This window comes from Hetaerina americana, unplaced genomic scaffold (assembly GCF_022747635.1).
Source record: "Hetaerina americana unplaced genomic scaffold, ioHetAmer1.1.p SCAF_3, whole genome shotgun sequence".
NCBI classification, from domain to species: domain Eukaryota; kingdom Metazoa; phylum Arthropoda; class Insecta; order Odonata; family Calopterygidae; genus Hetaerina; species Hetaerina americana.
This window is the reverse complement of record NW_027286874.1, coordinates 5,998,924-6,012,143: the sequence shown is the minus strand read 5'-3', so window position 1 is coordinate 6,012,143 and position 13,220 is coordinate 5,998,924. Positions and strand designations below refer to the sequence as shown.

The following is a 13,220-nucleotide window of genomic DNA, read 5'->3' as shown; positions in this document are numbered from 1 at the left end:
AAAAAAGATTCTTAAATTTGTATGAAGTAGTGTATTATTGTACTTTATAATTTGTTGTTTTTATTTATGTAGTATATTTATATTATTGTTTCTCCCTAACCCGTGCAAAGCCGGGTATTCAGCTAGTATATATATATATTATATACGTATATAACATCCTCAATGACTTTCCATTCACTAAATAATAATAGCTTCATAATTTATACGAAAACTTTCTCTGGTAATTTTTCTCGCGGTGCAATCTTCAGTATTTTAGTTATGTCCAAAGGTATGGTAACTATAAACAGGTACCTGTAGGGAATTATTTCAGATAGGAGAAAATGATATTCAAATTTAAATTCAAGCACTACGCGATATCCATCAGGGCAACATCGGAATTTCAAATGTCTCCACCTAGCACGACTCGATGCGAACTATCAACTTCACCTAGTGGCACAAGATTCTGCAAACCAGGTCTTGATGGTGCGAACGCTTTCCATCACTTTTCCATTTGGTTCGAGGAGAACGGCATCAAGCTTGGCCGCCATCCACTGCCACGCGGTGAGGAAGAAACAATCGCACCATATCTTGCTTGCATTTGTCGTTCTTAACGACGTGGGCTGTATGATGTGACAATATATCGGAAACATTTCCTGAATAACGAACAGTTCATACACGTCCTCGTAATAATTTGATATCTCTTAGTAAGAGAGTTATCGTTAACGTGACGGTACAGGCAACAATGCCGACACGATGATATTGGACGATATAGTCGATAAAACGAAATGGGCACTCTTTCTCTATGGTATTTATTTGAAACTGTCGATATATAAAGATAAAACAGATCATTATTGACAAGTTGATATATTGTCTACACCTTAAAATTTCTTTTTATATCGACGCTCGAAGCTGAAAAACTATCATTGCACGACAATTCACAAAGGACTCGATACCTGCAGGGGCATAGGGTAACACTTCGGTCGCCCTAACGTATTCGTATCAGAAAATGGAGCTGAAGACGAAATATAAAACTTAGAGCCGCCTTGGGTCGATGATCTGTTCGTCGTAGTCACCTTATTAGAGGCAGCCTAGGGCCACTCAAGTGTCCTGAATCTCGCATTCGTCATCCCCGAAAGTGAAGCGACTTAAAATAATGTGCATGTATGACAACCATCGCGGCACTACGAGGACGATGACCCTCTCTTGATTTCGGTCTTCCTATTAGGAACTACTACCGATCGATCGCAGGAAGACGGTTGGAGGTATGCAACTCAAACAGCTCGCGTGTTTTCATGCTTTTGTTTTTGTTATCAATGTTATTAAGTGCCCACGCAACAACCCGCGAGCGCATGAGCGCGTATCAACAACAAGGCGCGCGGGAATGTATGCCAGAGATCAAAATAGCACCGTCGTTAATTCTCTCTTGGGCTTACTTTCGTCGTAGTCGAAAGAAAAAGCCTCGCGGCCTTCTGCGAAGGGGTCCTTCGTGCCCCCCTCCTCCATATTTCCTCGAAAACATCACGGCGCCTTGCGGAAGCGACAAATCTGGAGACCCACGAACACGCACTAATTCTACGTCACGTCTGTCCGTCACTCGAACAAGTCAAAATCAAGGCTAAGTGGAGAATGCCGAATCGGAGGAGAGGAAGGCAGCGCCCCAACCCCATCCCACCTCATCCCACATCAGGGCACGTCCGCTTCACGAGAGGATCGCTCAACAGGGGCAACAGCAGGCGGGGTAAGGGTTCGCTGTGACAAACGCATTCGTTGTGCTCCATTTCACACTTTTCAACACTGAATTTTGACGTTCAAAGCTGAAACGAATACGAACCTTTCTTAAAAAACCCACTTGGTCAACCCCACGTCTTAATGCATCGCTTGTCTCGAGGGAAATCGTCCCTTTTTATTCATCAACTAAATTCATCCTTAAGTAATCTTTTTTTTAATAAATGTCCTTTTCAATCAGAAAGGATCCCACAGGTGAATTTATTGTAGTAATTGTTGGATGGGCGCAGTATCGCTTTTATTTGAGAATCATGATTCTCAGAATACTTAACAGTTCACTTTTCGCCTTTTCAACGAGAACTAAAGATTAATTAAAAGATTAATAAAAGATAATCAAATTTCGGGTAACTTTGCACATTTTTATTTTATTTATTTTCAGAACCTCTTCTTGTTGTAATTTAAAAAAATAGTTTGAAAATAGTAAAATCTGCATTATCCTCTGCTTCATTAAAAATATTTTTGCAAGAAATTCATAGTTAATTTGAAAACGGTAAACATTTATATAGGAGAAACTATTTTTAGTAGTACTCGAACGGTTTAGGGTAGGTTTTTGAAGAATGATCTCACTAAATACGCACTCCTGCATATATATGCTCTAACAAATATAACACCAAATATCCTTAGAACCAGAACTCCATTTTAGAAAAAATCAGTCATTAACTCTGCATATTTTCTACCTCGCTTTCTTAACATTCTCCCCTCTGCTACCGTTCAGCATCTCATTGCAACCTCTCAGTATCTCCTGCATCCATCTACTCAACCATCTTCATACATTTCCTAACAAACCCTCTCTCTTCCCCTACCATACCTAGATCTAGAATCATATGTTTTCCTTCCCGTCCATTTTATTTTTTCCATTCTCCTCCCCACCCACATCTTGAAAACCTCCAATCAAAGATTATTTCCCTTCTTCAACGTCCAAATTTCCGAGCCATGCACTTTTTCTGAGGTACAAACGAAATGAAATGCACACGAGCTGCTTCTGTAAACATCTTCATTCCCACCGACACAAGAATTTGTGCAGCAAGCGTGTGCAAGCTCAGACAAGAATCGCTGTTTTGCGGAGACATGGTGAGATAGGCCCACGAGCAAAGCGGTATTTAACTTCTAACAGACACCGCTATAAGGTAACAACTCACTGATTGTGATCTGTTGAGCAGCTCGCACGCAGAAAGACCAGTCTCATCTTTTTTTGTCCAGATATTGTACGAGACTATGACTTATATTAAAGTTTCAATAGTATTTTCATTATATAAGGTATCTGTCATCAAATCCCGTCCTTTAGCGAACGTTTCCTTATCCTACATAATTCATCTCAATGTCCCAACACCTCTGCCCACACTCGTCCAAATCATTTCCCAAGGAGGTGAATTTTTTACTTGTTCTAGGTTACCACCTCATTTAAATGAATTCCTTTAGATTAGATTAGAATTAGAATTCCTTTTTCTTGATAATTTCATTACTTTCGTTTTCTTATGATTAATACTCTATCCATCACTATCACACGGAGTCTATATGCGCTAATTAGTTTTCATATATGAAATAAAGAACAGTTAAAAAGCATATAAATCAGTCGAAGTGAATTATTCAGGTCATAAATGGCTGGATCAAACCGGAACATACCTACGTGAACAACTTGTCAAATCATTAGTGGGTATGTTTGTCTCAGCGTCATAAGGAGTTCCTGAAAACCTTAAATTTTAAATCTGTTATGGAACCTTAAAAATTACTAAATATTTCAGATTTATATACACCTTTTTACGAGTTTTTTTCCACCTTGGAAGCAAAAAAACTAAAAATTAGTGCGTGACATCACTGCACGACAATACGAGACAAGACAGAAGTACATCCTTAAGACATTAGCCAAGATGTTTGGGAAAAAACTTTTCTCATGTCCCAAATACAGACTTGAGTAATAAAAAGCGTACATTATTGATACATTACGATAAAAAGTTAATTTGTTGAATAAATACGGACTCGTTAATTTATTTTTCAGTTAGCACTTTAACGTTAGGTGTTTATTTAATTAGAAATACTAAACGTAAATCTTGACTCAAGCCAGAAAGTTTAATAAGTCAGACGAAAGGGTATCCTCAAAATAATTAGGTTGGTGCCAATGCGCGGCTATAAAAAAGAGAAGACTTCAAATGATGGCACTCCCTTCATAATTACGGCATTGTAACACTTCCTCAGATTCTAACATGACTTTCCGCACGAATAAAAATATTTTTTATAAAATTAACTTGAGGATTATATAATTAGTTAATTCTGATTTGACTTGACTCACATTAATTTCATAGGGCACTAACGATTAACCTACCTCAGTTAAAAATACTGCCTAAAATTTTACCAAGTAGTCTCACATCAAACACATGATTACGAGTTCGCGTCATTTTAAGACATCTCGTCCAATTGCTCTTTCTTACAAAATAACGATTTATCTAATCTTCCGGTAAAGAGAGACCAATACAAATACTCTTTGGTAATTACAAAAAGATTACCGCTACACAGCCAATAGTTTATCCTCTATCAGTGGATTGGTATGGGTGACTGAGATGCGTTGGCTATCATTACTCTACAAGGGCAATATAATCACCAAAGAGTCTCCACTCTCCGTCGAATGGAAACAGAATGCACACGTAAAGGGCTTTAGCCTCATGACCTCGGAATTTGAATTTAGACGCCACGAAACGAAAATTCTATGTGCGATGAAGTCACTATATGGAGCGGCCGGCTGGGGAAATATTTATCTTTGCCATTCGGAGAAGTGCAAGGTCAAAACCCATATTTATTGCCATGCCGAATTCAATCTCAGATATTTCAATAATTTACTTCAACTGTAGATATTCACCCCACATGATGTGCAGTCTGGGTACAGAAGGTCCGTGACAAGGATAACGTTACAAACTGGAAGTCATTAGGTCACCGTATCTATAATTGGGCTCTTCTACTTCTTTCACGAAATGTTACTGATAGCGTTTAGTTTGAGCGTATGCACTAATTTATGTGCGCGAATATATACATATATATAGAATCCTTCATCTACCTGGAAAGCAGTATAAATTGGGATGGAAGAAGTTCAACCAAGATCAAACGAAAAATAGCTTACGTTAAGATGGCGTTGATGAAAAAAAATGCTACTGCATACTCAAAGAACCTGAGATTGCCATCAAGGAAGAATTTCAACCTAAGGCTCGCGTGGAACATTGAGGTCTACGGATCAGAAACATGGAACACTGGAAAATGAACCAGCGACTCATAGCCAGAAGAAGAAAACGAACGTTTCACAGTTTTTTTCTGGCCTTCTTTCGAAGAGTAGGGATGTATTTGTGCATCAATCGAAATTACGAGATATCATGTGTTAATTTTTATTTTGCGTGCCTGGTTTAAGTCCACCAACTTCTTTTTGGCATTCGTTAGTTTTCTCACTAAAACACTCTCTTATGTTTATCTTCGGGGGGAAGGAATGGATTGAGGAGGCGAGAGAAAGGAAGGAGGGGGAGGGGGAGAATGGGAGCGAGGGTGAGACTTGAAAGGGTGGCGGTGGGAGATGGTGCTTCGTAAACAACATCCTAGTGATGGATGACGATGTCCTTCAAAGGGCCAAATGCACGCTTGCTCTGGCGTTTTCGTTTGTTTGGAGTTTGTCTGGAGCGTTTGCGGGGGGTGGGGCGGGTTGGTGAGGCTCCAATGGAGACATCGTAGCAATTATTAAACGATACATTGTACATAAACCTTTAATTAATATACCACCGACCCCTTCCTACCTCACCCTCCTTCCTAAATCGCCGCAACCCACCCCCTTCTACCCCCAAGCACGCCACCCTCTCAATGCCTTATAACGAAGAACTGTTGATGCTCGAAAGTGAATAGTCCATGAATACATGAGTGAAAAAAATTACCCAGACATCTATTCCCTCCCCTTAATGGAGGATAGTTCCTCCTCCCCTGACAATCTGATTCCAAAATGTTCAACCGACTCCTATCCCTCAAATTGCAAAATATTCTCCGTCCCCACAGACCTTCGTTCAACAATCCTTGTATATTGGGCCACGATGCGCGCTTTATTGCCATGTATGTTTACTCCTGACCTCTCATCCGCTCCCTAACCGGATGCAGTACCCCTAGCAATTTCATCTCACTCCCCGAGTCATTAAACCACAAGTGCTGATCTGAAAATCTTGTATACTTACTAGCAGGTGTGGCCAGAGTCCCTCATTTTATATAGTTGAAGCCTCTATAGCCTTCTTCGTCCGATTAAACAATCACAGAGCCAATTCCACGCAATTTCCTGGCCCGAAACACGCCCTTGGACAACATATTCATTATGGTTCGAAAGTTGTATTTCCGTATCTCTACCCTCCGTGTTATGGAAGTAAAGCATTTTGCGTCAAAAGCAGTGTGGTGTGTAATAACCCCCTACCACACACACTAGCGGCGGCTTGCAAGGCACTATGTACTAGTAATAATAAAAGAAAACCTTCCGACTCTTCGAGTGCAGAACCAAAAATTTCCGGATATTCAATAATTTGGCTAGTTAAATCATTTTTTCCGACAGGTCTAAAAATTGTCGTTTATTCGCACTGTCTCTACCCTTACGAAAGTACTACCAGAAACTTAAATGTCATAATAAATCCCATCCTCATGTTTCAAACAAATGACACTTCCTCCCCCCCTCCACAGTAGCCCTCCTTCGGAACCATTTCCTTTTTCTGTTCCGCCTGCAATTTCCGCAATTAAGAAAAAATAAATGGCCGATGGCTGAATCTGTTTTTATTAACGTTGATTTAATCGTACGACACAACCTTTGCACTAACTTACCACCTAACAAGGAAATGCCACTATTAATTGCGTAAAACCCATTTAAAGCCGTGCAGAAAACTCGAAGGGAAAGTAATATCGCATTCAGAAATTAATTTCGACGAAATGTTGACGTTACCGTATTCAATGACGAAACCACGCCATTCCCGTTTGACAGTCCCTTTGCGGTGGCGCTTGTCTCGCCAGCGATTTCGGCGACCGCGAAATTAATTGGCGAGCTCACCTCCCGGAGATTCTTCATTTCTAACTGCTCACTGTTGGTGTGTGCAAACCCTTATTGGTGCTATGCACCCCGGGAGGCGCCGGCTTCGATCACTTAGCGCCACCGCGTGGGATACACGCGTATGTGATTAGAGCAAAGTAGTGAGGTAGGAAGCAGGACTTGCCTTGGGAGACAAAATGGCGGATGGCGCTTTGCTTCTATTGAGGAATTTTTTCTATTGTGGAATAATGAAAAAAAATAAAACCACCTCGAGAAATTCAAAAAATGAATTATTTTGTTCCCGGTGTTCGGGCAAATCTAAGATTATATATGTATAAATATGATGATTTATTTGCTCCTGTACTAAAAAACATGTACACACACAAGCATACATGCTTCTCTATATCATAAAAACAATACGTGCTTTGGGCTCGATTTTGTCACCACTGTGTAGAGTGCATGGGAAGAACGGGTATTTTCTCAAAGTCTTTTTAAGTCCTGCCTACTCTCTACGTGAATCAAGGGACTGCCAACCCTCCAAAAATAAATACCTGTCACGCTTACTCATTTCTCTCGGAGCAATCATTGACAAACATAGGGGACTTCCCTGTACCTTCCCCAATTACTTAATTAATGTTTTTCCAATGGATCCCCGGGGATCGGGATGGTGTGGTAGCTAGCGTGCTGGCTTCCCGCCCAGAGGCCTAGGTCCGAATCCTGGAGGCAGCAGATATTTTTCAGTGGGAGCCCGATCGCTACTTGAGGTGCTTTGTGGAGAGCACTTTTGAGTGAGTACGCAGCCCGCCCGATGAGTCGTTAAGCTGCGGACCCCTTGGCGCCTTTCGTTACGAGTCGTGTAATGCCGACGCCGGGTTTCTCTCCACCCTCCATCTTTTCCTGTCTTACTGGCGCAAATGATTTTAGATGTCGGTCATCTCCCCTAAAAACTACTACTTAAACTGATTTTAGGCTTTAAACTGAGGTCGAATCCAAAAATCGGTTCTATTACCGCTAGTCAAATTCCATGTGGCCTTTGAGGTTTTCGTCAGTTTGCCCGTTACAACGGTTACCGTGTCCACGTGCAGTAATGAGCGGTCTGAATTGTATTCAATTATCAGTCTCCAGTATTTAACGAGACGCTGTGAAACCACCTCTATAAGTGTTGGCTGTCGGCTCCGTTGCCTAACTAAAGTGGTGGAGATTCATTGTACTTCGTCAGTCGGAAAGTTGGAACAGACAAGAATGGGGACTGGGTGCTCGAGACGAATGCGGAAGATCAAGTATGAAGGTATAACGAGAACTGAAATGTGCTTTAAAGAGTTAACGAGAGAGTAAGACGATATGGGGCACGATAAGGAACCACCGCAAATGACCCTAATTGAAGAAGTCACGACGGAATTGTTGTTCGGAAGGGAAAGAGAATAAGAAATACTTAGGGTAATAGAATGGGTGAAAGCAGGCAGGAGTTGTTCAGGAAGCGTGCAAGAGGATCAGCATTGGATGAAGGGAGGACGGAGGGCTTTGCGACCAATCTTCGGATTGAGAGGACTAAATGAATGGGACGAGAGGGATTGGAGGGAGCGGAAACCGCGCGCAGGCATAATGTAAGCCCACTATCGCCACGTAGAGGCATCTCCGAACTCGTATGACGGTGGAAGTTCAACTCTCAGATGTCGGATCGAAATGTCCTGCCCCTTCGACTTCCCTTCTAAAAATCGCAAAGCACTTAATGTGACCAAAGACTGTGCGATTCACATTTTCAATTATTGAATGCCGTTATTAAATAATATCCCCAATGATCGAAAATATCGTCCAAATCGCACATACATGTACAACAGCGATTGGGTACATCAATTGTAGGCAATAGTTTATGGACGGAATTCCAAGTGTCTCAAGGGTAATAATCGGGCGATAATGGTCGGCTGGAGAATCTAGAAATCCATAAAAAACATTTACACATAAATTCCCCATCGTCCATATCGCATATCGAATCTGTCGAAGATGTCGATTGTATCGTCGACAGTATACTGTCAATAATTATTCACTTTTAGTACATCGGCTATTCAAAATTATTGATATCGACCGGGCTGACTTGAAAAAATATCACCTTGCATTCGATATATCGGAATCAGAGTAATTACTTGGCCGGATATGGGATGATACATTTTATTTTTATTTTTGACCCCAAGTATCTCATCCAACCTTAATTTTTAGTCATTCTTGTTACTAACAGCTCCTCTCGTATGCGTAGAGAATTATACGTCACTTAGATACTGAATTACATGTAGTTATCATGATCTATATTATTTTAATTATTTTGCATAAGCATTTTAACTAAAAATTGATAAAAACTTAATCTTCGACCATGGATGCCTGGAGCTAAATCACCCCTTGCCACACAACCTAGCTGGCAGGGTACCATTTAGATGTAGATTATATCGACCTATGGCTCATAAATCATGGGCATTACAGCACCACTGCATTTTACCTCCGGTTAATAATATGCAATGAATCTAGCAGAGGAAGGCGACCTGAAATTATATTTTTTCGAGGTGTAGTAATCGGCTACGAGCCCTCCCCCCTTAACAACCCCGAAAAAGTAAACTGCACACGACGTCAGATATTGTTTCGGCACGAAGTCTATCCTCGCCTGTCGAAAACCAACTTAATAAAAGATTTGCCGAGAGCAAATGCCACATGTGTCATTAGGGATTTTTAATTCGGGGATAAGGGTCAGGTGTCCAAACTCCAAGAAACCAGTATGTCTAGATGTTATGAAGAAACAGCAGTGTAAAATCTGGCAGAGAGAATACAGAACTTCGAAGAAAGAAAAGAAAAACTAGGAAGTGATGGGTATGGTGGAAGAGAGGAGGTTGCTGGGAGAAATCGGAAAAGGCAGGAACAGGGGACAATGAGCGGCAATGGAATGTGGAAGACGGGGATAGGAAAGGGAGAATATTGGGTTAAGTGAGGTAGGGGGAGGAAAATATTTAGCCATGCTGGACGCCACGAAGGGTGGAGTTTGAGAAATATGAGGAGTTAACAAAAATGGTTTATTGCAACGTGGGGTTGTGGTAGGGCAATCAGTGTCGAGTCAGCCATGGCTAGTTTAATTGCATCTCGTTAAATCTAATAGTTAGTTGACGTGGAAATGTATACTTTATTAAAAGTTTAAGATGTAAAAGTTTACAGAGAGGTTGGATTTTATGAACAAAGCGGACGACGGCCAACCTCTCGTTAACGTGTTCATTGGAGTAACTCCGTCTTCAAATTAAGGATAAACGGTCCGTTTGGACTTAAAACCTGATGGAATAAGGCTGATTCTGGTTTTATCCGTAATTTCAAATTAATCTTCAAGGCCATGTCCTTTGGCAATAATCCAAAAATCAGATCAATGTTGGTTTTTAACGACGGAATGTTAACATAAAATAACAACAAGGACAATCACAAACACTCAAGCTCTATGTGAAGGTCAGGACCCCGTCGCCACAGGGGGCCCGAAAAGTTCACGAAACGTTACCAAACCTGAGGAGGCTAACGCAGTGCTTGCCCATACGCACATACTATACATCAGGCACGAAAATTTGGCCGGTATACTACCCCGAATATATAATATGAATTATTGTCATGATAGGCTATGGGTTAATTTAGCTATGGATGGACATAAGTACAAGACCATCCGCCTCTAAATTTCTAAGCCTTGTTTGACAAAACACCACACTGCATTCCACATGCTTGCTACCACCTTTTATACATATAATAATAAGAAACACAAACAAATGTACGACTAATGGACTTTAAGAGGGTGAAATGGAACGGACGCGAGTGCTCGCGCTGCTATATTTTGGCCGAGCGAGTTGGCTGTAAGAGTCGTTCTCCTTTGCAGGAAACCGCCGGCCTGCTTCGCGAGTTCAGCGCGCTGGCCGGACGCGGCATCCCGCGGGGGGACGGAGGAGATAACTGCGTGCTCGCACGCGTTCGTGGAGGAACTGCAACCACCCCACGAATGCACCTCGTCCACCAGGGGACACACCACGCTCCCCGCCACTCTATCGCGCGCGCCAAATAGTCCTTCCCTCCTCCTACTCCCGCACCATCCGTCCTCTCTCCGCGAACGAGCGCGACACCTGGGGCGGAGCCGCCGCCCGTCGGGGGAGCGTCGCCAAGAAGAGAAAGGACGGTCGGGGTGGAGAGAGAGATGGTCTCTCGGCCATGCGCACACTCACACGCGTGCGAAAAACGTAAGAGGAGAGAAGAGAAACGAAACAGGACAAGAGTATGAGGAAGGGGAGAAAAAAAAGAAGCGCGCCAGGCGGCCTCGCGGGAGATCAGGTTCGCGTACTCACCGAGGGCGAGAGCCAGGAGGAGGGCGGCGAAGGGCGGCATCGGGGATCGAGTCGCTCGCGGAGCACGGGGGCGGGGGAGGGATGGATGGAAAGAAAGGGGGGTCTCCGTCCAACTGCGCGGCGCCGGTGAAGTCCTTCCGGGGGCCGCGCGAACAGTCGCCTCCGGGGTCGCGAAACTTTTTTGACAAGAGTTCCTCCTCTTCCTGAATTATCGAATGTTGATATTTTGCCGGGAGCGGGTCACAGCTGTTGGCGTTTATCCTAGGGAGTGGGCACTATTAAACGTTTGTCCGTACGTGTGTGTATGTGTGTGTGTCTGTCTCACTCTAGGATACGAAGTGCAGGGGACGACACGAGCGATTGAGGCGATCTGCTTGGTTGGGACGGTGGGCATGAGAAAATGAGGGTGGAGATAGTGCGTGAAGGGGAAGGGGAGGGAGGGAGAGCAGTTGTGTTTGTCGTGGAAGAGGATATAGTGGAGGAGAGAGAGAGAGAGAGGAGGGAGAGAGGGAGGGATGTGAGGCGGGGTGAAAAGTGTCGAGGGGTGCTCCCCCCTCCCTCTCATATATATTGGGAGGGAAAGGGACTCCTCCCCTCACGTCAATCCCACCGCCCCCTTCGAACACCCCCCTCCCTCCACCCAACCCCTCCTTCCCCATCCCACCCCCACCACCCATCCCGCGCGTCAGCGCTCTTTTGCAAACGGACGAAGAGCAAGGGAGCGGGATGGAGAGAGGGTTAAGGGCAGATGCGCGCCCACAAATACTACGTACTACATTCACTTATAAGACAATCAATATTAGTGACAGCGAGAGGAGGTCCTATTTGTATGCATGATGCCAATGCCATCCGATTGTTTTATTTGACAATATCATGAAAATAGTATCAAAATATAGTAACAAAATAATGCATTAAGTATGTGATTCCATTTAAGACAAGCATTTTTACGTTTGCAGAATTCACAATTAATATCACAAAAACTCAATTAGTATATAGATACAAATTATTAAAACGGTAAAGTTTTAACCATTTTAAATTATTAAAAAAATCTAAAGTAAGCTGTTGTTAAATTTTACGGGCATGTTACCCGTTTCTTACATTTACAGGTACACTTATGCATGGAACCTTGATGTTATATTCAAAATTGGATTGCAATTATTCGGCAAGGAATGTTGACCTTGTTGACCAATTGTGTCTGATTCAATGAAGACGGGAAGTGAGCATTTTAACTCTGGCGCTACTGTTACATTACCTGTCCTGATAAAACATTACACAGTATACATTTAACGCAGGTGTCATTAATTTTTGAACAAAATTACAACAGCAAAATTTTTGGTTAAAAAATAAGCATGTATGATATAGCTTTGAACATCGTTTACAAATAAACTCCAGATTTAAGTAATCTGGCATACCTGAAATACGTGTAGAGATGAGTCCTCTTCAAAAGGGATTTCTGAGGTAAGCAAAAGACGAGATTGTGGGGTATTTTAACGGCTGGGGAAGGACGCAGCAGGGAAGGAGGGCTGGGAAGGGGGGAGGGGTGAAGAAGGTGGCCCCGGGAGGGAGGGGCAGTTGAGAGAGGGGGGCGGTGGGTGGGTGGCGAGACGGTTGAGAGAACCATTCCGAGAGGCATTCCGAAAAACGAGGGAGGTTTGGCGGGGGATGAGGATTCCGCGGGCGTTCCAATCACGTCCGGGACAGGGGACACGGCGTGAGAAGTCCCATTCGCCATCCCCTTATTCCTTCCTCTCCTCTTTTCGCGACGCGTGCAGGCATTTCTGAAATCATTTCAGTGCCGTTTCGCTTTTGTTTGTTTGTTGTTTTATCCGGCGAGAATGCCGAGGCGCGTTAAACGCCATAGGAGGTCGATGGGACCTCCGGCTTCGTAGAATGTGACGATTGGTGGGGGAGAGAGGAGATTGACCACTCCAATCCAGTGTCCGTAGCGCGATTAATCGTATGGGTATGCCATTGTCGATTAATGCGTCCGGTCGGATAGTGTCACTTCAGCCCATAGAAGAAATTCTGGCACTGCTGCAGACACGATTTTTTGTTAATTGGATATACGACACGTGTGTGCTCTTGTT

The 13,220-nt window shown here is 43.0% G+C and overlaps 1 protein-coding gene across 1 annotated transcript in view; it reads right to left on the bottom strand.

Moving 5' to 3' along the window:
* Positions 1–11,512, bottom strand: part of LOC139690390 (putative carbonic anhydrase 3) — a 146,287-nt gene extending 134,775 nt beyond the window's left edge. Inside the window, exon 1 of the mRNA XM_071587823.1 lies at positions 11,134–11,512. Coding sequence (XP_071443924.1) covers positions 11,134–11,173 — 40 coding nt within the window. The 5' untranslated portion in view covers positions 11,174–11,512. The remainder of the gene's footprint in view (positions 1–11,133) is intronic.
* Between the last annotated feature and the right edge of the window lie 1,708 nt (positions 11,513–13,220).